This window comes from Canis lupus, chromosome 32, assembly GCF_003254725.2.
Source record: "Canis lupus dingo isolate Sandy chromosome 32, ASM325472v2, whole genome shotgun sequence".
Lineage (NCBI taxonomy): Eukaryota > Metazoa > Chordata > Mammalia > Carnivora > Canidae > Canis > Canis lupus.
In genome coordinates this window covers 12499398-12523423 of record NC_064274.1, presented here as the reverse complement: position 1 = coordinate 12523423, position 24026 = coordinate 12499398, and the positions used below count along the sequence as shown (strand labels likewise).

The window sequence follows — 24026 nt, the reverse complement described above, 5'->3', positions numbered from 1 at the left end:
GTCCACCAGACTTGAAGCCCCGAGGAATCTGCCTGCTTCACACGTTGCCCTCTCCCTGGTTTCTCTGTCTACAGGAGCACAGGAACCCCAGCTGACCAGCCCCGTGCCCAGCCTTTTTTCACATCTATTTCCTTCACCCCAAGTAGGGCCACCAGGCATGTTCCCATCGTTCAACATGATTAAAGACCCGAGGGTGGGAGGAGAGACTCCTGGCCGTGGTCTGACCTGAGCTAAAAGCAGAAATCACTAATAAGCTTTCGGCCGCAGCTGGATAACGAGGCCCCCGCCCAGGCTCCCACTCCGCGCACCGGAGCTGCCTTTGCCAGGGGGGAGCAGGGGGACCGAGGCCCGGTCCGGTGAGATGGCCACGGGGTGTGTGTGTTGGGGGGGTGTGCAGCAGCCAAGGAAAAAGGCAAGGTCAGGGAGGAACGAAGCAAGGAGGACAATACTTGTTTGTAAGGCTGTGTGGTGCTAAATATATCCTGGGAAAATTGGGATGCAGGGCAGCTTTGATCATATCTCACGCAGGATTTTAAAATGCAAATGCAGAGCTGCTTAGTTTATTGCTAATAGCGTGTTGTTTAACCGTTAGCCCCGAGATCCTATGGCATTCTCTTTGCAATTAAAATAGGTTCGCAATTGAAGTCCTTCAAAGCTGGAGCTGCAAAAGAAGAGGGAAACAGATTTGAATATCTATCAGGCAGACCAAGTAAATGAGAAGAGCCAGCTTGATTAGAGAAGGGAGACAATAACAACACAAATATTCTAATCATTTTTCCAATGGGAAAAAAAAAAACTTATTTAGGCATTTTTAAACAGCAGCTTTGATACTTAGCTCTGACTTATCTCCACAGGTAGGAAAATGGAGCTATTGAGCTAATTTTTTAATAACTCGGGTTATTAAAACCTGAGTCTTGATTTTGTTGAGAAAGAACCCAAAAGTTCATGTCTCACACATGATCTAAAAATAATAGACCTCGTTATTGTGTTTATTTTTGAATTAGCTAAAAGTGCCCTCTTCAAATGATAGTCTTTAGACAGGGGTTTGGGAGAATATAAAAAGTAAACATTTCCACTGGACCATTTAAAACAGACTCTATAAAATATATTGCACAGTTCCTGCCTTCTTAGGTAAATGATGCCAAGATAATAACTTTTAAAAATAATAAAAATTCGTGATTATGCATCTGTTATCTTCCCAAAACTATGCTTAGTATTTATTTCCTTTAAATGCCACAACAGCAAGGTGAGGCAGGTAAACTAATTTCATCAAATTTTTCCTTAAATAAAAGGATATTAATGGATAGTCAGGGGAAGGTTTCCAGGGATGAACCCTTTAAAATTATCTGCAAATGTGTGTGTGTGCACATCTTTTTTTCTAGAGGGGTCCTATTTTCATCAGCTTCTCAGAAAAGCCTGTGGCCCTTAAAATGTCCAAGTTGGATTAATCATTACAAAGAGCAGGAATTTTTGTGTTGTCCAGTTTACTTCTATTTGTTTGAATTAGTAGGAGGGTTTTGAAGCAGGAGAGCAAGGTTCTTGTCTCACAGAATAGAAGAATGAACCTCTCCGACAAAGCAAAGTGAGTACGCAGTAGAGTTTTATTAAGTGAGAATACAGAAAAAGCTCTCAGGAGTGAGAGTGATGTAGTTTTGAATGTAGGTGAGGTCCAGAGCCTAAGGCCAAGAAGGAATTCTTGAGATATCTTTGGTGCAAAATGGTGGTTTTATTAAAACCTGGGGACAGGACCCGGGGGCAGGAAGAGCTGCTGCCCCAGGGTTATAAGGGGTGGCTGATGATATACTTGGGAGTTGGGGAAGGTAAGGAAAAAAGGAGGTTTTCAAAGAACTTTCTTTTTTTTTTTTTTAAGATTTTATTTATTTATTCATGAGAGACAGAGAGAGAGAGGCAGGCAGAGACATAGGCAGAGGGAGAAGCAGGTTCCATGCAGGGAGCCTGATGTGGGACTCGATCCGGGGACCATGGGATCACACGCTGAGCCGAAGGCAGATGCCCAACCGCTGAACCACCCAGGTGTCAAAGAACTTTCTTTTGCTAAATAGGACATACAAGATACTGGAGGCCTTGCCAATGTCAAGTTAAGGTTGTTTTTCCCTCTAGCAAAGCATATTAACATGAAGACAGTGGGAGCTTCCTGGAGGAACATTATACTCTGCTGCCTCAAGTATTTGTCAATTGGCTGCAGATTATAAGGACCTTTAATTTTATCTACATTTCCTTCTGGAAGTTAGGTCATTCTTATCAATAACCTTTTTTTCTTGTAAATCACTAAGACATTTGTAGACTGAGGGAGACTCTTGTCGTGCAGGATTGTGATCTCTGTCAAGTGGCCATTTGTTTTTCCTCCCCTTAGCTTTAGGGCAGCCAGGGATGCCTGAGGAATGTCACACACATCCCACCTGGAAGGGGGGATTACAGGGCGTCGGTTTGTACTTGTCTTCAGCTTGTCTTCTGCTCCCTCATCAGTTTCAAGGCTATGTCTTCTGAATTTTCTGTTGCTCCCTTTATTGTCTGATGATGCTTCCTTCCTGGCTCCTAGAGCTTGCCTCCATGAAAAGTGCCCTATTCCCTGCTGTGTGAAACTGGTTAACAACACAGACTTTGGAGGCAGAGGGTCTGGATTTAAATCTGGTCTCCAACATTTATCGCTTGTGTTGTCCTGCCTCAGTTTCCAGATCTGTGAAGTGGAAGAGCTAGGTTCTGTCTCACAGAGTGGAAGAAGGAATCTCCCGGACACACAGGAGAGCAAGCACAGTGATAGAGTTTTATTAACTGAGGATACAGAGAGAGGTCTCAGGAGTGAAGAGTCTGGTCAGGGTTGCCAACCTGGGCTTCCACTGACAGTCTTTAATTTAGAACTGACTAGGGAGCTTGTGGCCTTATCACTCTTGTGATGTTTTGGCTTGAGTAAGGACTGGTGGTGATAACATCTTTAAGGGCTTCTTTCTTAGGTCTGGTTATTCTTTGTTGGTCACAGGTGACTGTCATAAAAAAGATACCACCACCACCACTCCCATCCCCCCTATCCCCCCCCCCCCCCCCCCACACACACACATCTAGGGCAAGGTGATCAGGTTTGTTCCCTTCTCTCTGGTTTCCTTATACCTCAGCATTTTGGGGATTTCTGTGAGTCTGATCACAAAGTCCCCTACCTATCTCTCCCTCCGTAGCCCTGCCTATCCCTTACTCACTTGCAAAGTGGAACTCGGAGTAGGTCCATCCTCGGAGAGTTATTCTGAGGATGAAACACCTTCTTCTAGAGAACAGTGTCAGGAACACAAATAAGAGAGCAAATAAGGAAGCACCTGCCAGGCTCTGTGATTCTGTTGTGAATTTAGAAGCCTCCTGTTCAGGTTTTGTGTTTGACAAAACAGCGGGGATATACGTGGGGTCTTCATGCTTCTTAAAGCCCTTTTTTTCCTTCTTAGTCTTCATCTGGCCCTGCTTACAGTGGAATTCAATGAGATAATAATAAGCTATGCGTTTGTTTTCCTAGAGGAGGGTTAAACAAAAGAGCCAAACAAGGAGAGGGGGGATGTAACTTGTTTCTCCTGTGCCTTTATTAAAGTAACCAGTAGGGCTGAGGGTCTGCCTGGCACTGTGAGAGGCACTCAGCAAAGCGACCTTCTTGTCTCTTCAGCCGTTCTGATTTGCTTTAGACGCGGTTCCAAGGGAAGAACCAGTTTTTCAGCTAGATCTTTGAAGTGCATTTGAGGCAGCTGTTAGTGTGAAGGTATGAATTTTTAAAGAAAAAACTAGCTGCTTTTCCTAGCTTGTGGGTGTTTCTTGGGATTGAATCACGTCTCCTTCAAACTGCGCACCAGCAGGATCTGCTAGGCTCAGAATGCAAATATGTAGGCAAAGGTTCTCAATAAAAGGGAGCAAAAAAAAAAAAAAATCAGGTTGAATAGGATGCCAGATGACATTTTTTTTCTTTATCCTTTTCTTAAGGATTAATAGTCCCTTACCTCTTAACCTCACTTGTTCTTCAAAGGTCTTTGCATATCCACATGAAGGCCAAAAGCTGCTGTCAGGTATCTGGGGATAGAGGGATCACCAAGATCCCTGTAACACTTGCCTAAAAATGTCGCTAAAGAGATGCGATGACATCCTGAAGCCCTTGTTCTAGCAATGCGGCAGTTCTGAAGTGGGCAAGGGTAACTGCCGCCCACAGGATTATCACCGTGACCTGCAGCATATCAGCATCCTGCTGGTCTGAGACTGCCAACCCTCCCTCTGGCTCTCTAATGCTCTTTCCACCAGAGCAATTTTGGAGCAAATCACAAAGGACTGAGTTTCCCTGCTGTTTGTCTTATTAAGCGTGGGTGTCTGTTATGAAAATAGGCAGCGTGGCATAGTAGTGGAACCCACTATTTTCAGGATGAATGGTGGCAGTGGCAGCCTTCAACAGAGTGGGTATTTCATAAAGTGACCAGTTAGGAATGTCATTGTAGTCTGTGTTAATGCCATCCAGGCTGCCCCTGAGTTGCAAGCCACTTGCAAAAACAGAAGTCTCTCTCTCCTCTGGAGATTATATATACATATATATTTTTTTCCTTTCTTTCCATTTTCTTTCCAGAGTTACAGATAATACGGCAGCAGTACAGGAGCTCAGGCATTTGCATCGGTAAAATTCAGTTCAATAGAAATTACAGGTATTCAGCTTTGAGTAAGTTACTTAACCTCTGGATCTCAGTTTCCCTCCCTGTATAAGGTGAGTAGTGCCTTGCAGGCTTACTGCATTGTTGCAATGAGGCCTTAAATCCTTGCTCATGATTTTAAGGGCAGAAGGACCAAAGGGACATGCTATTAATAGTTTAGTACCCATCAAACTTAAAGACAAACTCAGAGGGTCCATTAGCTCCTGTGTGATGTGTGGCCAATTCGGAAGGAATTCATTTTGCTGCAAAGTGTCTCATAAGAAAATCCATATTCACCAGTGCAGATGACAAAGATGACAAGGACTCCCACTTGAATAAACTGTAGTCAGCCTCCTCTGAGCCCTCTTCTTGACTAGGCCTCCATCTTGGGCTTCCATGCTTGTCCTTATAGCATCCAGTTTTAGCAAGAATCCTGCTAAGCCAGTTTAGAGAGAATCCTTCTAGGGATCTCTAGAGATTCTCTTTAGAGAGAATCTATTGAAGATATCTGATATCCTCAATAACAGATCAAATTTCTCATCCTCCTACCATCTCTGAGCTGATCACCTGGTCTGCATTCAGTAAGAATCTCCCTACCTTTAATGTCTTTTAGTAATTTTGCATCCGCTGCCACCCTCCTTATCTGCTTCTTAGTTATAAATCCTACTTAGCTTTGCCATCGTATTTGGAGTTGAACTTGATCTGTCTCTCCTTATGCAATGATCTTGACACCTAGCCCAGTAGTCCTGAATAAAGTCCTCCTTACCATCTTCACAAGTGTCAGAATAATTTTTTCTTTAACACAGATCAAAGCCTAAATATCGTGGTTTTCCAAAGAAGCTGATGCTCAATAGGTGTTTAATATGTGCCAAGATGCTGTTTGCTCTAAATGCCAAAATCTATTCCTCACAACATCCCAGTGAGTCAGTACTATTATTATTATCCTTAATTTACAGATTAAAGGGGTTCCTCCAGAGGTTAATTTACTTGCCCAAACACTCAGAGCTGGAGCTAGCTAGTGGAACGAATACTCTAATCCAGGAGTTCTGGCCCCAGGGTTCATATTCTTAAACACAATACCAAACTGCCCCCCAAGGACTAAAACTTAGGTTGGGAAGTCGACTCTGTCAGTGTTCTTAGAACAAAGTTCTCAAATTTAGCTGCCCTCACAAGTCCAGGGTAAGTACTATCAACTAGGAAAGCAAGGCCTGTGGGGAATACACCACCTGGAAGGTCCATGCTCCTCAAGGTGACCAGTCCTCATTGTCACCACCTAGTGGTTGCTGTCTAGAAATGCATACCTTCTGAGTTTTTAAAGACTAGCGAAAAGAGAAATCTGACTTTTTTAAAAAAGATTTTATTTATTCATGAGAGACACAGAGAGAGAGGCAGAGACATAGGCAGAGGGAGAAGCAGATTCCCTGCAAGGAGCCCGATGTGGGACTCCATCCCAGGACCCCGGGATCATAACCTGAGCCAAAAGCAGACACTCAACCACTGAGCCACCCAGGTGCCTCAAGAAATCTTTTATGTCTTTTATGAAAGATCTCTTCAATGGGGGGGGGGGGGGGGGGGGGAGGGAAGGGAAGGAGAGAGGGGAAAAGAGACCGGAGGTGGGAAGAAAGGGAAGAAAAGGGGAAACCATGCAGTATATACACCCTGCCTCCTGCCCTTGTACCATGTGCATTTGCGTTCTCTCGCTCTCTCACACACACACATACACACCTGCAGCAGAGATTCATTCAGCCGCAGGCTACCTGTTTGTAATTTCATTTTTAGAGGTTATTAAATCTTACCTTAATGGACTCAGCTTGGTTTAAAAGATATGTACTCCTCACTCTAAGCCACCAAGTAATTACACTTTTAAAATGTCCTATTTGTCTAACCTATTAGAGACTATAGATTTCTGCTTTTGGTTGGAAAGGGGAGATGGTTTTTTTCTGGGTGCATGAAGATGCTGTGACAATTACTTTAGCAGACATGTTTGAGAGAAGTGTTGATGTCTTATCTCCCCATGAATCAAGAGATTTCGAATTACAGGTATTAGCCGAGCAATCTGGTATTTCTTTTTGATTCTTAAGTTGATGAATAGTTTTATACCTCTATTAATAAATAAACAAAACACCCTTTCACAGTTAAGCTAGTATCAGCAGCTAGCTATCTGTAAAAAATGGAAGTTAATGTAGTGAATTCTGAGAGTTTTTCTGAAATCCATCATGTTTTTCTGAGTCTTCGAACTTCAGTTGCTGAACCTTGAGCTGTTTATATTTCAGTTATCTTTGGCAAACCAGGTTTCTTTGCTCCCGCTATATAACATAGGCGATGTTCTGTCCTTCTGGCTTTATGAAACCTTCCAGCTTTTGTAGCAGATGTCCACTGGACTTGTTTTTAATTGTCTAACATGGAATTACAGATAAAGTTTCATAAATAAGATACAACCATTTTCTTTCAAAAATAGCACTCTTTTTTTAAATTACGTTTTGATTAATACATCATGGGTTGAAATTTCCTATTATTTTGAAGTTTGGCAGGGCTTTAATAATGGCCATTTTGGAGGGAAATGGGATCAATTAACACCTTTTTATGCACAAGACTTGGCACTGTCTCCTGTGGAGTGAACAGAAAAGAATCAATAAGCTTGTCTTCTTCCCTCCTGGAACTTGAAGTACCTTTGGAGAAATACAACATTTATACAAGTACAACGGTACAAAAACAGTGCATAAGAAGGACCCAGATAACTATAGCTGTATGATTTTAAAAGGAGACTTTATGACTTGAAAGCATCAGAGGCCTTCAGAAAGAAAATGAGATTTAAGTGGAGCCTTGAAGAACAGGTAGGCTTTCTAAGGAGGATAGCAGAGAGTGGGAGGAAAGGCACAATAAAGGCAGGTGAGAAGAGGAGAGAAGGTAAGAGGGGGTTGGGGCCCAGCCACTGCAACAGAAATCTCCAATAAGGAAGACATGGAAAGGATTTGAGTGAGCAGAGAGTAGTCAAGACAGACCAAGGATGGGAAAATATTCAACCCATCAATATGAGTGATGAAGTTACTTGTAAGAGCTGGTTTGGAGGAGAAAATAAGCTGAATATACATTAAAATTCAGATATACTTTTCAGAATCTAGTCTTTTCCCACCTTTCAGTCTCTCCATGTCTCATTTTCTGTCTTCAACTCATCACACTCCCTCCATTAAGACGTAACATGTCTCATTCTAAGTATCTTTAGAAAAAAAAAGATAAATAAATAAATATCTTTAGAATTTATGTAATCACATACAACCATGTCTGCACACACACCCACAGGGCGTGATTTAGGTCAGTGTGTGTTTTCGTGTAGTGTTTGAGGTCATTGTTTTACAAAAAATGAAAATGTATATATTCTTTTCCTTACCTTGCTTTTCTCTCTCAGCCATACCTTGGGGAAATCCCTCCCAAGTGAACACTTACAGCCCAATTAGCTGGTTCTTTTAATGGTTGCATAACACTCCACAGTACAGATATATTTTGTTATCTGTTCCCGTATTCCTCCTATTCATGGAGATCAGTTGGCTTCGTTTTTTTGCTCCTACAAATAGTACCTCAATAAGCATACTGGTATCTCTATCTAGATATGCTGGTATTTTATTTCTGTTGATAGAGTTGGGGTCGCCGGGTCAAGGACATGTGTGTTTTTCCTTTTAAAAACTAAACTGCTGGGCAGCCTGGGTGGCTCAGCAGTTTAGCGCTGCCTACAGCCCAGGGTGTGATCCCAGAGACCTGGGATTGAGGCCCACGTCGGGCTCCCTGCATGGAGCCTGCTTCTCCCTCTGCCTGTGTCTCTGCCGCGTGCTCTCTCTCTCTCTCTCTCTCTCTCTCTCTCTCTCTCTGTGTCTCTCATGAATAAATAAATAAAATCTAAAAACAAAACAAAACAAAACACTAAACTGCTTCCTAAAGAAAACTGTAAGAGTACACAGTTTGCACCTACAATTAATGAAAAAACTGCCTTTCAGTAGGTCTCCCCAGGTCATAATGCTTTTTTTTTCTTTTTTAAGATTTTGCAAGTGCTATTGACGTAAAATCTCAGTTACTTTACTTGCACTTCTTTGACTAAAAATGAATTTGATCTTCTTTCCACGAGCTTGTTGGGTTTCCTATAAGTTGCATTTTTGTGTTCTGTGTCCATTTTTCCAATGAACTTTGTCTCCCTATAAATTTATTTTTTTGGGAGAGAAAGAGAGAGAGAGAGAGCCCATGCAACAAGCAGGGGCGGGGGAAGGGACAGAGGGAGACTGAGAGAATCTTAAGCAGGCTCCACACTAGGTGTGAGCCCACATGGGGTTCAGTCTCATGACCTGGAGATCATGACCTGAGTTAAAATCAAGACACAGATGCTTAACTAACTGAGCCACCCAGGTGCCTCAACTCCTATAAACTTTTAAGATCTTCTGCCATAGGGGCAGCCCGGGTGGCTCAGCAGTTTAGCGCTGCCTTCAACCCAGAGCCTGATCCTGGAGATCCAGGATCGAGTCCCACATCAGGCTCCCTACATGGAGCCTGCTTCTCCCTCTGCCTGTGTCTCTGCCTCTCTCTCTCTCTGATAGATAAATAAATAAAATCTTAAAAAAAAAAAAAAAGATCTGCTATAGTATAGATACTTTTACCTGTTCCCTACAGTTTTAAACATTTGTTTTTCAAATCTGTTGTATTTTTATAGTATCTTTGGCTATACAAAACTTTTGGGTTTTATTTGATCACTTATATTTAGTTTTTCTTATAGTTTCTGTATTTTCTCCCTTGCCAAAAGAAGCCTATTCTTTCTGCCCCTGGATTATATTTATGTTTCCTAGGTTTTCTTACAGGATTTTTATTTATTTATTTATTTTATATTTTAACCTTTAATCCATCTAAATCCATCTAGGATTTATTTTTGGAGTTGGTGTAAGATAAAGATCTAATTTTCTTCCAGATGTATTAACAGTTTGCCAGCCCCATATATTAAGTAATCCATCATTTTGCCCCTAAATTGAAATGCCTCCCTTGTCATATATTAAACCTTCATTTATATCTGGATCTATTTTTAGATATTCTATTTCACATATTTGTTTAGGCCTATTTCAACTTACTGATTTGATTATAGTAGCTTTATAGGATTTTCTGATATCTGGTAAATCAGACTACACAAATGACTTTTGGGTACTTATCATCTGCTCAGGTAAAATACATTTAAAACGTATTTACTAGACAGCAGTGGGATGCAAGCAGAGGCTACTATACCAAAATAATACTTGTATAATTAAACTATTTTCTTCAAAATCTTTCTTCCCAAGATCTATTTTTATAGCAACAGATGTAGGAGAAAAAGGTTTAATGTGCTTATAAGGTTTTTTTTTAAGATTTTATTTATTTATCCATTTATTTATTTGAGAGACAGAGAGCAAAAGAGAGCCCAAGGGGGAAGGGCCCCAGGAGAGAGAGAAGCAGGCTCCTCACTGAGCAGGGAGCCCAATGTGGGGCTGGATCTCGGGATCGTGGGGTCACGACCTGAGCTGAAGGCAGATGCTTAATTAACTGAGCCACCCAGGCGCCCTGCTCATAAGATCTACAAATGACAGTGACAGTTTGGTGTATTTTCAGTCCTTAAATGCTGTAGTGTATTAATGATACCGTCTCCTTTATTCGCAGATTGACCCTTCAGAAAGGTCATCATCCCTGACTGAGTCTTCACACTGAGCTAAGACTGCTTCCCTGAGGGAGCACTGCACCAGAGAGCTCCGAGATTTTTCTGAAGAAAAATTCCATGGGGACTGTACCTGACCCTTTGAGATCGGCTAAAACTTCCTTGATCACAGCTTCTGGAAAAGAGGAGGATCTAGAAGTGCAGCCTGCCTCACCTCGGGCTCCACCAGCCCTCCTGTGTAAGAACACCAATGGCCTCTCTGGGCCTCCTGAAGAGCCAGTCCTCAGCCCCAGGGCAGCTGCTGAGGCCCTGATGCAGGCCTGTGAGCATGAGACCACCCAGCCGGACATGTCTTCTCCTGGTATCTTCAATGAGGTGGAAAAAGTGTCTTCCGCGTGCAACTCTCCTGGCCATACCCAGCTGCCAGGAAGCTGCGAGCCCACAGCGCCAGCCCCGTGTTCTACAGCAGGAAAGGATCTAGATGAAGCATTGACCATGCCAGCCAGTCAGCATGCCTACCAGGCCATCCCAGGTGCCCAGCTCAAGGCCAGCCCCTCATCAGGACCTGAAGATACACTGCTGAAAACACTGAGAACTTCCTCAGAAGGAGAGCAAGCTGAAACGTCAAGCTGTCCGGCGGGCAGCACCCGGGGCAACAGCGAAGCTCAAGTGCCCTGTGATTCTCCTTCTCCAGAAACAATCCAGGAAACGGTACAAACTGCAAATATGGCAGCCAGGGCGTTCATTCACACCTCCTCTCCCGTAGGCGGACCTGAAGGGGAAAGGCCAGGAGCTATGTGTGACCCCCGGACAAGGTCCTGTGAACCTCCAGCAAGAGAAGATGGATGCTCTGGGAACAAACAGCCCCCTGCCACCACCTCGGACAGCCAGAGTGTGACTCCCGTGACAACTCAACTATCCCACCTCACTAGTCAAGGCTCCACATTTCCTCTGGACCTGGGAAAGGTGCCGCTGCCAGCGCAGCACCAGGTGTTACGGTTCAAAGAAGCGAGTACAATGACCAACCAAGCTGCAGGTGAGGTCAGGGAAGTTCCCAGCAGGGCTCAGCAAGACGCCGAGGTGCAGGCGGTGGCAAGTGTCGAGAGCAGGTCCGTGTCCACCAGCCCCAGCATCCTCACAGCATTCTTAAAGGAAATGCCCGTTCCTGAGCGTTTGGAACCACAGGAGCAGCTTCGTGTCGTCTGCCATGGGGGTGGCAGTGGGAGCCGCACCGTGGAGGTGTCTGACGACCTCCTGGGCCCCCAGGAGCCAGGTCAGTGTCCAGGCATCACACCGGAGGCGCACGGCCAGGCGCCTACTGCCGTTTCCACGGCTTTCCAAGGAGAAGGTAACTCGGTGAGGCTACCGGGGGAGGTCCTTACCGTGTCACCGACCGCGGCGGCAGCGGGCGATGCTCAGAGTACGTGTAAGGAAGCGGGGAGGTCAGCAGGAATGACCCCAAGCAGGGAGGCGCCCACCTCCACACGGCTCTCGAGTGTGAAGTCTGGCTCCCCAAAAGCCAGCGCCAGCGACCAGATTTCTGTCAGCGCAGGAAGTCACACGGCGACAGGCCACCGACTGGGGGGCTCTGAATCCGAGCCGGCCGAGCTGGCGGTGAACAGCGCGGATGGCCACAGAACAGACGCACACCGCCAGCTCCGGGCGTCCGGCGGCCCTGCCAGGGCCGAGAGCTGGGGCGCCGCGGGGGACGGGCAGCGCGCCTCTCCTCAGGCAGGAAAGCGGCCGGCGCGTCGGGGCACCGAGAGCCTGGACGGCGGGGCCCGGGCGGACGCCGAGACGCTGCTGCTCACCCCGAAGTCTCGGGAAGGTGGAGGCCCCGCGCCCGCCGCCGGTGCTACGCCGTCCCCCGTGAGGCGCAGCCAGGAGGCGGCGTCGGAAGAAAGCCGAGCGCCCAAGGCGGCCGCCAGCCTGAGCCTGCCGTGTGACGCCGCCGTGGGCGACTCCAGTCCGGGTTCCGGCAAGAGGACCCCTTCTCGCTTGGCCAAAGCCAGCCCGCGCCGCGCCAGCCGCGTCAGCGAGTTCCTCAGGGAGCAAAAGCTCAACGTGACGGCGGCCGCCGCGCAGGTGGGGCTCACCCCGGGAGAGAAGAAGAAGCAGCTCGGCCCCGACTCCAAGCTGCAGCTGAAGCAGTCCAAGCGCGTCAGGGACGTGGTGTGGGATGAGCAGGGCATGACCTGGGAAGTGTACGGGGCCTCCCTGGACCCGGAGTCCCTGGGAATCGCCATCCAGAACCACCTGCAGAGACAGATCAGGGAACACGAGAAATTAATCAAGGCGCAAAGCAGCCAGGCCCGGAGATCCATTTCCTCAGATACTTCCTCAAATAAGAAGCTCAAAGGCAGGCAGCACAGCGTGTTGCAGTCGGTGCTGCAGACCTTCCGCCGCCCCAACTGCTGCGTCCGCCCGGCCCCCTCCTCCGTGCTGGACTGAGGCGAGCGCGTCCGGCCTTGTCTGCGGCCGCGGCACTCCCGGGGGTCTCGGGGGCCCAGGCTTACCTGGGTTTCTCTTTCGCTTTCTTTTCCCGAGAGACCAGGAAGAGGAAGCGAGTATTAACGACCGGAAGTTGCGCTTAAGGACTGTTGGGTCCTTCGATTGGGGGCTCCGTAAATAGAAATAGTTCAAGTCGACAGAAAGAACGGGAGAAAAGGAGGAAGCTTCAATGAAGGTTAACGACCGTAATTAAGAGGAGATCATATTCACTGGGTTTATTATTATTATTATTATTATTATTATTATTATGTTGCTTCTGGAACTAGCATTATTGTTCCACGTAGGTCGTTCCGTATGACTGCCTCAATTTATCACCCTGTGGTATTGCCAATCAAATCCCCGCTTAATATTAAATATTAATATTAAAAATCCCCGCATAGCAAAACCACTACTAGCGAAAACACTGTTAGGTCGTTCTAGTCGTATTGCAATGAGAATGCTATGACCACACAAAATTTAAACAGATGATAAGAACTATAGTTAAAATGTGAAAACAGATTTGACTCACTCTTAGGGCAGGTGACATTAAGTAAAAGCATTTAAATGCATAAAATACCAAACATGAATTAATATTTGTAAACATCAGCAGGCCATTGTTTCTGTAAACCTTGTTACACCGTTATCAAATATTAAGAAAGTTCTGTTAGGAAAGTTAACCAAGCTATTGAATATGAATAATGCCCACATAAAACATGAATTTATGTAGACGGATTTCCCTGCACTAGAAGGGAGGAACAACACTATGCTTCTGACTAAATTCGTATTTCTTTACTCTGGAGAAAGTGCAGAAGTGGAAACAGTGATCTCCCTACAGTGCAACTGAATTCTTAGAAGGAGTCATCGAATTATTAATAATACTAAAGTTTGTGTTGTACAGGTGTTCTCCAAAAACATTCAACTGAGAGTGTTAAGATTTTGGTAAGGAATTATAAATAGCCAGTCTACCAAACACCCTCTTTGCTGTGTTGAAGAAAAAGAAGTAACAAAAGCAATATATTTAATTTTGATTCCTGTAAATGAGATAGTTTATATTTTTCTTTTGACTTGCTTGTCCAGTAGCTTCCGATAGAAAATGTAGTCAGCACCAAATAGAGCAGAAGCTTCCTCAGTTTTTGTATGTACACTAATATCATCTAATTGCTTAAGTTTCTAATCTGTAGTAAAAAGGTAGCCTGTGCAGACTTACTGACTTTAAGAGAAATACCATCATATCTCATACTTCAAACCCAATAAAAGAGGCCTTTACTAAAACATGGTTTGAGCTTCGGGTGGGCTATAGTTTTTGAGAACATAGACACCTGTTTGAGCTCAGCACTCACCTATCTCCGGAAAAGGAGTGTGTCCTTCGTACCCGTGAGTGTATTGCAGGGCACTGAGCTGGGAAGATGAGCATTGGTTTGAGATTTGGGGGGAGTCTGGAAGATGGAAATGAGATAGGACACTAGAAAAGCGTCCCCTCGCTAGATTCATTGTAGGGAGATCACTGTTTCCACTTTGCATTTAGAAAATCAGATTGTTAAACATGGTGGGTGGGGTGCTCGCTGTTTGCCTTCTCTGAGATTGTTCTCCTTGATGAGCCAGAAAAGGGTGTCTGGCTATTATTCTCTCTCTCTCTCTCTCTGGAGACTCATAAATGTCATTTGTGCATTAAGTTGACAATTTCCGTTTTGGCTTTTTTTTTTTTTTTTTTGAATTCTCTTTTGCAGATTCTGAACATATAGGGGGAAATCATACCTAAACTTTAATACCAGATGCTAAACAAGGCACAGCCTAAATTAGTATATAGCCACTGGTTTCTTTCAAAGCAATTGGACTATATATGAAGACCTCATAAATAGACTCCAGTCATAGTACTCTCAGAGCCTGAGAATGGTAAAATTGCAGTTGTTAGACTTGGAATTTGTAATGAATTTTGTAATGAGGTGCGTTTTCCGGTTTCTTACCAATTGGCCTCTATTAAGAATACTACCTGAAGGGATCCCTGGGTGGCGCAGCGGTTTGGCGCCTGCCTTTGGCCCAGGGCACGATCCTGGAGACCCGGGATCGAATCCCACGTCGGGCTCCCGGTGCATGGAGCCTGCTTCTCCCTCTGCCTGTGTCTCTGCCTCATTCTCTCTCTCTCTCTGTGACTATCACAAATAAATAAAAAAAAAAAAAATTTAAAAAAAAGAATACTACCTGAAGTAGAAATTGCCATGAAATTAGCAATCAAATTACTATTAATGGTTAGAAATTTTGTCTAAAATTCTCTTTTGGCCTTGAATACCCATTCGTAGGAGTGTTCATGTAGCTTTTGTTGGAGATGTCTTTGCCAGGATGTAATCTCACTCCTACCCTTGCCTCACTGCCTGACTCCCTCACACATTGGCACACACGCTGTGTATACACAGAGAACACCCTGTGTACACAGTAGCAGCTGGCAACAGTATCCGCTCCAGATGGGTGGGCCCCAGGTAATCCTCTGCTGTGAAGTTACTGGAATAGGCTGTTACTACATTAAAAGAGGGGAAGAAAGAATAATTTAGCATCTGGTAATAATATTTATCTTCATGAGTCTGGAGTAACCACGTGAATGATAAAGAGCTAAAGTTAAATTACAAATTTGTAGCTATAAATTTGTAAGTTATAAAATTCATAAATTATAAGTAGTTCAAGTTAAAAATGAAGCAGAGGCCTAAGAGAGTTGCTGTCATTTGTTGCACATTAAATAAACAAATTAAGAAAATTACATTGAATTACTTAAAACTAAATTTAGTGCTGTGGTTGTGCCCTTCAATGTAAGACTTCATGTTTGATGAAGGAACTTTAACTCGTTTTCTTTGGTACTGGAACTGGCCTTTCCTTCTTAATCTTTAATTGTTTTGTACTTCATCTTTACTCCTACCACACTCCAGAAATTGTCAGAAAATAGTACAAAACCTTTCTTGTTTGGTTGTTTATTGAATCTTAAAGAAGGGACAGCTTTTCAGAACAGGTATGAAATAGATCTTCAAACAGATAAAGAAAGAGCCCATTAAAGACCAGCCATGCATTTGCTTTATGATACCCTAAGTACTCCCACCATAAAACCTTGATTTGAAATTTTCCTTCCTCCCCCACCATTTCTTTTTTTAAGATTTTATTTATTTACTCATGGGAGACAGAGAGGCAGAGACATAGGCAGAGGGAGAAGCAGGCTCCCTGTGGGGAGCCCGATGTGGGACTCAATCCCAGGACCCCGGGATCATGACCTGAGCCAAAGGCAGAGATGCTCAACCACTGAGCCACTCAGGCGTCCCTCCTTCCCTTCAATCTGTGACACAGCATTGACATTCAATACATGATTCATGACTCCTGAGGTTCATTCAACACATAAAAGTGGGCGGCAGACTCTTTGAACTTGTTTGGCAATTCCTTAGCTACCCTGCATGACAGATACCAGGTTGAAAGTTGGTTTTGTCCTTAATTTCTTTTAGATGTTTTGTTCCTTTTAAATGCTGTTTAGTCATTGAAATATATGGAGGAAATATTTTATTGAGTAAATACACATAAAATGTTTCTTAACCCAGTAGTGTGAGAGAGATGAATTAGAACACAGTGTCGGAAGATAATGAGACATTTAAAATGTTCAGATGCTATACAGCTTACTAAGTGAATACTAGAATTTAAATATTGATTTTTCTATTTTAATGACCACAAGAAAAATGTCATTGCTTCAGCTGTCATATGTTTATCTTCAGTGCTTTCCTAATTATCTCTTTCTAGATTTTTGGCTTTGATGCCACAGACCAACTGCTTTACATACAGTAAAATTCTTATTTACATTTGTGTTTTGGACCAAAGGCATAAGTCAAAGGCATTAGATCAAAGAAACCTTTTTGTTTGCATCCAAAATGAAGTATTTATAAAATATATTGGTATGTTTTCCTACCTTGACAAGTTCAGCTATATTGAATATAGTTTGATTTTTGATGATTCCTTAATCTTTAGAATTGTCTGATAATTGTTATTTTGGATACCAGTATTCTTCATGCTATAGCTTACATATCAAATTTTAAATAGACTGAAGTAAATAAGCATGTATAACATATACCCTAGAGGTTGAATTTTAGAACCAAATCCTCAATAGGAGCTTGCCATTTTAAAGTAGAAAACAGAAGAAGAAAATGACTTTTGGTTGCATCCCAGAGTATTGTGGTTTTATTGTTCCTAGCTTATTCTAATATTATTCCTCTCATTTCTGGGAGTTCCTATCATTCTGGGAGTACTTATATATACCACATGAAGAATATAATATAATGTGACTTTAAAATTTGTTTACAGAGGATATATATGAGTATGCTGTTAATGTAAATTGTTTGGCCTTTGCTGTATCTGCTGTTACTGTTTTGCTGCCAAAATGTGAGAAAATATCTTCTATTCTTCCTACATATTGTGCAAGTGTTAAAAAAATTTGTTCATTTCTAGTACCATATAATTCACTACATCCCCTGTCTACTTTTAAGAATCATTATAAAGAAAAACAATACCTTAGGGTAAGGTTTGCATATATGTATATGTGTTTTTACTGAAAACTGGGCCCTTGTAGCCTTGTGTAGGCCTCTACCTGTCTGATTTACTCGTTGTCTACAATGCTGCCATGGAGATGACGCTGTTTACTCTCTCCTGCTTTGTCCTAAATGGTATTTGAGAAATGAGGCCTGTGAATTTCCCTTTGTGATAATAACGTGGTGAACTCAGCAGTATCTTGGATAAATGAGCTGACCATCTTGTCCCCGCCCCTGTTTTGTCTACACAGTGAATCAGAAGGCTTATCCATGTCTGCTTCAGTGTTTGCTATTTTATATTGATATCTGAGCATTTTGTTTTCTGTTAGCGATGTTCTTTGATGCCGTGTGTGGCCCTTTTGGTTGAATCTCTCCAAATGTGGGTCAGCTGCTGCCACCTGGCAAGTAACAGGTGATATGCTAAATCTCCTGTCCATTCTTGTAACAATATCCTTCTTCATGAAATTCTGCAACTGGCTGAGTAATTAGAAGTGTCATCTGTGCAGACACATGGGCTTAAGGAGGTCTACAAAATTTTAGACATTTTTGCAAAAGGGGAAAAATAGTCTTGTAAATACTGAAACATTTCCATGAACTTTATCCTACTCTTAGGGGAAAAAAAATCTCCTTGGCTACAGAAATCAGATAAACTTGATTTGCAATGACCAAGGACAATAATGAAGATGGATTGAGGTGGAAAAATTCTGTCTCACAAGTAATCAGTGACATCTGTCAGAGGTCATTACAGCTACTTTTAACTGTGAACACTCACCAGCTAAACTACTCACTTGCCACAACCAAATAACCTCTCTCAAAGTAGATCCAATACATCTGTATATATATATGTAGATAGAAACGAGAAAAAATCCTGAAAAATTACTGTTGACTATTAGTTAAATCAAGGTGATGATAATTATAAAGAACATTTAAATAACCGTGGGCCTTGGTGAAATGACCGTGGAGGCCAGAATGGTGCAACAAGATGTTATTCACAAGTTTGGTTTTTTGTTTGTTTTTTTTAAGACCCAGATATCTCAGCTACTCATCATGAGAATAAAGACTGTTGAAAATGAAATTAAAGCCAAGCAATAATGTGCCCAAAAGAGGCAGTTATACCAGCAAGTGCATCTATATGGGTACACCATTATATAATATGGTTTGCTCCATGAAGACTGTAACCCACAGGATAAAATAAGCAAAGGCAAATTTTTCTAGATAGAAAAACTTGTTTAGGCGTTCTATAAAGAGGTATAGCATTGGTGAGTGTTGTTAGGGATATGGTTGACATCTCTGTCTTAATTATAGCCAAGACAAAAAAAAAGGAGTCAAAAAGTCTTGCTAGCTTAGAATTCAAGATGGCTACAACCAGAAACTTTGTTGAAATGGAGGGGTTACAGTAATTACTCTTCCCGGACACTTGCATGTGGAAAAGCAATTCAGTTAACTCTGCCTAGAGGATTACCAGCCTTAGCTATGAAAAATGAGTTCCAAATATAAAATAACTAAAACATGAGTACTCATTTCAAAAGGGGCCTCAAATAATGCCTTACAGAAAATTATATTCCAGATGGGTGTTTCTAAACACTGATCCTTCATCGAGTCCTTTTTCAGTTCAAGTTCAGAATCGGCTGCAAAACGGTAGGAATAAGTCACATACTTTACACTTCAAAAAAGATACTGATAATCAACCAGCATGGTGATAATTATGATGAGAAATACCCTAGTGATTTGTGTTTAGGAGTAATAATTGGGAGAGAAATGCTAGCTTCTTTCCTAATGTCTTATGATGTGGAGATGTCACCCATTTATTTGCAGGGCAAAAATTATAGCTTGCTTTTTGACATTGCGGCTAGCATTACTCTTTGTTTAGAAAATTAAATTGTCTATTCTTTAACAAAACTTTTAAGCAGATAAACAACTTTTTCTGATTCATATCATTGCTTTAATATGTGAAGACTATGTATAGAGCAATCTGTTAAATAGGTAGAAGGGGCTAACCCATGTTTATCAGACTCTCTTAATGATTTGAGATTTTTTAGCATTTATTTTAGGCCACACCTTTGAGTAAATTTTTTTTCATGTTTTCCATCACATCTTAAAACAATGTCAGTAAATCAGAAGATTGCAGGATTAGAGTCACGCTCCTCAATCCCTAGAGGAGAGACTAATTTTTGTTTAAGGACATCTGGAGATAGCTTTTCCTGAGGCTGAGAAAGGTTAACAGGGCCTGAAGCTCAAGAAAGAAATATAAAATAATAATTACTAAATTTCTAGATGTATTTATCTCTGCTGTACTAATGTGTGAACAATATGTTGTGCATAATACTGTAGCTGGTTGTGGTATGTCAATACATTTTGTAAGTGTGTACAGTCTGTGAGTGGTTGGTTTTCTATTTTTATGTGTAGAAAAAAAATAACATGCTGTGTCCCATTTCAAAACCAAGTTCCGTCATCAGGTAGGCACATGTACAAAATGAATAAAGCTAACAGAAGTGTGCATATGTATTCAGTAACACAATTTGTCCTTTTAATTTTTGAAAGTCAGAAAGGGCTGGGTTTTTTTGTTTTTGTTTTTGTTTTTTTTAGTCATCTATGAGAGTAGATAACTAATTATCACAAAGGCTGGATACATTGGCAGTACATTGGCATCTTACTAAATATGCCAGGTTAATTAACCATGCCATTAGTCACAGGTAAGGTCAGTTCTTTGACCACCAGGATGATTTACATTCCTCACACATCCTCTCCATGTTAAGTGTGTGACTAGGATGTACATACTATGGGTGTGATTGTGTACATACCTTGTATGAATTATCTAAATCCTCAGAGTTGTAGGAAAGCAGGAAGAAGAAACAGGTGTTCAAAAGCCTCAAAAGGGCTAATCAATGAGTATTTTCATTTTCTACACATAAAAATGTATACATGGCATAACTGTAAATAGCTTACTCACGTATATATATACACACTCACAAATGCATTTTATTCATGTTAATATTTAAATAAGTCACAAATTAAAACAACTAACTGAAAACTGCATCTTTCCATGACTGTTCTGTTTCACATACATTGATATTGAATCAAATGCTCCCCATTAAATGATGTTATTCTCCTTGGTAGCAGATTTGGTGCTTAGGAAAGCCCAGCCTCACTATGAAAATCTAGTTAGTGTCTTACTCAGGCATAGACTGGTACCTGAGCAGCTTCAAAGGTTTCATGCTGTTGTTTAAGCACCTAATTTTATATCTGGTAATGACAAACACTGGGGAAAATCAATTATGTTTTGTAGGCTTCACTTGTACATTTATTAGTGTATTTATTTGCACGGGCTGATAAAAGCTCTACTTTTTTTAAGAGATGTATCTCTAGATTTCAAAATAGTGTATAATCAAAGTGGAAAATGATTGTAGGCATTCTCTTGAGATGGGCAAAACAGTGTTTAGCAACACCAAAGAAGTCAAAGAGTAAATTAAAAAAAAAAATTAACAACTGATTTTGGTAGGATAATGGGATATGAGTATTCGGGAGCTCCTTAAAATGGGCCCATGTAATTACTATTATTGATAACGAGGTAATGCTGTGTGGATAACTAGATAACAAGATGAAAGACATTAGCCAGCAAATGTTGACACTGGACAACATTTATCAATTTAACCCAATTCCAATCATTTAACTGATGTTGCTTGAGGTTCTCTCATGTTTTATTAGTGATCAGAAAGGCTGATCTGGTTCCTAAAATCTACTATAATTTGACCCTGGCTCCCTGACACTACAAAGTATATTGGCTAAGTATCAGGTTGAAGATATAAATGGAAATGCGAGAGTGTCCATTAATAGAGAATTTGGTGTGGCAAAGTGCAAATATAACCACTTGTCAGTAAAAAGTTAATAATATTTAATACATATTTATGTTTTAGAGAATGAATGTGCCATCTTTATGTCTTAGATAAAAATAAAAGGTTAACCAATCATAAGAACACTACAATTATAACTATAGCTGGCTGTGTTTATTTAATAAAAACATAATTGTTTCTAAGAGCAGGATACCTGGAATTATGATGTTTGTCAATATTTACTTAAGTTGCTTAAAAGATAAGTTCACGTAATTACTTTGGAAGATGTTTATTAATTTAAATGCCAGCCAGAAAAACTATAGCTGTCAATGTGAAAATCATTTATTTATGTGTGTAAATGCTCAGCTGAGAAAGACCAAAAGTGTAATGTTAAATCTCTGAAGAAACAGTAATATTCAAAATGATTCTATTTATGAATGTACCAATATTAGAATCTAAATGTCTTTTCATGATGTCTATATATGAAAGTCATAAAATGGTTTATTCAAGAAAGCCGCATCCTCCAGAAATTGACCTACCAATTTTTTCATTTTCTAGAAAAAAGATGGAATGTTACAATTTATATTAGATCAAGATTTTGGAATTATGTACAGTTCCACTCTCATTTTTGGACTTTATTTTTTAATGAAGGAAGGAAGGAAATTCAATGGATGACTTATTTTACCCTCAAAAAATTTTAAGTATGATTTTTTGCATTTCGTTTTCCATAATAAACCTTATATAGATTAAAATTTACTGACTTTGGGGTTTTTTATTGTTGTTGCCACTGCTGTTGAAAATATTCTTTTAGCTTTAGATGTTTAGAATAATTGATTTTCAACGTGACACACTTCTGCTAAAAATCTGCGGTGGAACTGAAAGTATTTAACAATGAAAGGCTTTTTTTTTCTTTAATTAAAATAGAATCAACAAACACATGCAAGTCATCAGAATCTGATTTTTCCTGCTGTTGACATAGCACACATGTGAGTGTGTGTGTATAGATACTTTTGTAGGTGAAAGTGATGAGAGCTCGACATTGATGGAAATACAAGAGTGGGTGGGGGTACAGAGCACATCTGCACTTTTGGCAGCATGGAACACCTATATCCAAGCTGATATTATTTCACATCTAGGCTTAGCGGCCTCTTGCCCAGAGCCACCCAGGTATGTGCTGTGTAGGTGCAGCCCGTCTGCTTATTCCTGGGTAATTAGGTTAGGGTCCTGAAGTCCAAGTTCCTAGAAGAAGATAGCCCAGCCATGTCCTCCAATCTAGCTTAATCATTATAAAACTAAGTAATCTCTCTGTGCCTCCTTGGATCTGTCTTCATCAAGGAACTGTAGAGAGGAAGAGGTGTAGGATTTATGAACTCCAACTCTCAGAAAATGCTTTAGTGAATTTTCTATGAACTTTAAACAATGATTGTTTCAAAACCTCCAACTACTCTGTGCGTATAAATACACACTATTTGGGCCTAAAATAGAGCTGCCATTATCTAACTCTCATATACATAGACATTCATTCTTGGCAAAATTAAACCTCTTGCATTTCCAAAGATGTAAATAGCGCTGTGGGAAAGTTAGACCACACAAAGGTCCTCCGGGGGGCCCCAGAGTTTGTCTTATGCCTGTAGTTGTTTCTGTCCTACCGACCGGGTGTTTTGTCTCATTAGATGCCATTTCCAGCCAAATGTTCTCACCCATCCACATCTTTAATGCTGAGTAGTGAACACAAGAGCAGCCTTCTTAGCATAATCTGGCTTCGTTGGACTGATTGTGAACTTAAGATACCTCTTGTTTCCTGGGAAGAATCTGCTTTGTAAACCACATAGGATCACATTCAGTTTACTACATTCTTAATGATTACCAACATTGTTTAATTTTCCTCAATGCCATCCTGCACTGTTAGTCAGCTAATGTACAGGGTTCTAAAATCTTTAGACCTTAAAACTATTTTAATGTTCCACAGCCAGTTTTTCTAAATATATCATAGAGGACTAACATAGTTGAAATTCAAATTGTCAGGATGGAAGCTGAAAGTGCCTGAAAGATTTCTGGTGGGAGTACTGGCATCTCGGGGATGATTATTTCCCTACATCTTTTTTGTAGAGCCACTTGACACCTCTCAATCAAACCAAACAGGAACCTTGGCCTGCCATTAAAAAAAAAAAAAAAAAAAATCTAAGCAGAATGTCATTGTCAAAGATATTACAGGTGTTTAGAAGCAAGATAAGATTTCTTAAAGGGCTGGAAAGTATTTGCCTGTTATCTACGTTCTTTTTGCCCGAAGTCAATACAAAGAATAATAGCTATGTGCCAAACATTCTGCTGGGCATTTCCACATATGTTTTCACTCTTGGGAGGCATTGTATATAAATGCACACTGTTTTACAGTCAAATTTTTTTCAGAGTAGATACTTGAGACATATAAATTGGATATTCAAAGGGATATAGTGGTAAATACCCAGGCTTAGAACCAGGGAAACCTGGTTTCAAATTTCAGCTTTAAACCTAAATTCCTTGGCCAAATCATTTAGTCTTTTTTGAGGCTCAGTGCACCCATCTGTAAATTGAGGATAGCAGTACATACTTTGCGAAATTGTATGGATCAAATAACATAGGCAAAACAAATGTGAGTTCCTTCTCCTTTCTTCTTTGCTTGAACTTTATCACTCAATTGTAAAAAGGCTGGCATTTTGCCATTTTCTTCTATTTACTAAGTTTTTAAAATAGATCTAGATAACTACTAAGAATGTTTTTAAATATTACATGAAATACCTACATTGTGACTTTAAATGTATTTCCCTTTTGTTTAAAGCATGAGGATAATACATTCAAGCAT

The 24026-nt window shown here is 41.2% G+C and overlaps 1 protein-coding gene and 1 long non-coding RNA gene across 5 annotated transcripts in view; one reads left to right on the top strand and one right to left on the bottom strand.

Annotated features, from left to right (window-relative positions):
- The window catches only part of GPRIN3 (GPRIN family member 3), a 69911-nt gene extending 47971 nt beyond the window's left edge, over positions 1 to 21940 (top strand). For all 4 annotated transcript variants that reach the window (XM_025424881.3, XM_025424885.3, XM_035709592.2 and 1 more), the window contains exon 2: positions 10323 to 21940. In XM_025424881.3, coding sequence (XP_025280666.3) covers positions 10438 to 12768 — 2331 coding nt within the window. In that variant the 5' untranslated portion in view covers positions 10323 to 10437 and the 3' untranslated portion in view covers positions 12769 to 21940. The remainder of the gene's footprint in view (positions 1 to 10322) is intronic.
- LOC112645429 (uncharacterized) lies at positions 6022 to 12966 on the bottom strand. The gene is made up of 3 exons (XR_007407715.1): positions 12834 to 12966; positions 10451 to 12573; positions 6022 to 7878 (listed from the first exon to the last, which is right to left on the bottom strand). It is a non-coding gene; the product is annotated as an uncharacterized LOC112645429 (long non-coding RNA).
- Positions 21941 to 24026: the final 2086 nt, after the last annotated feature.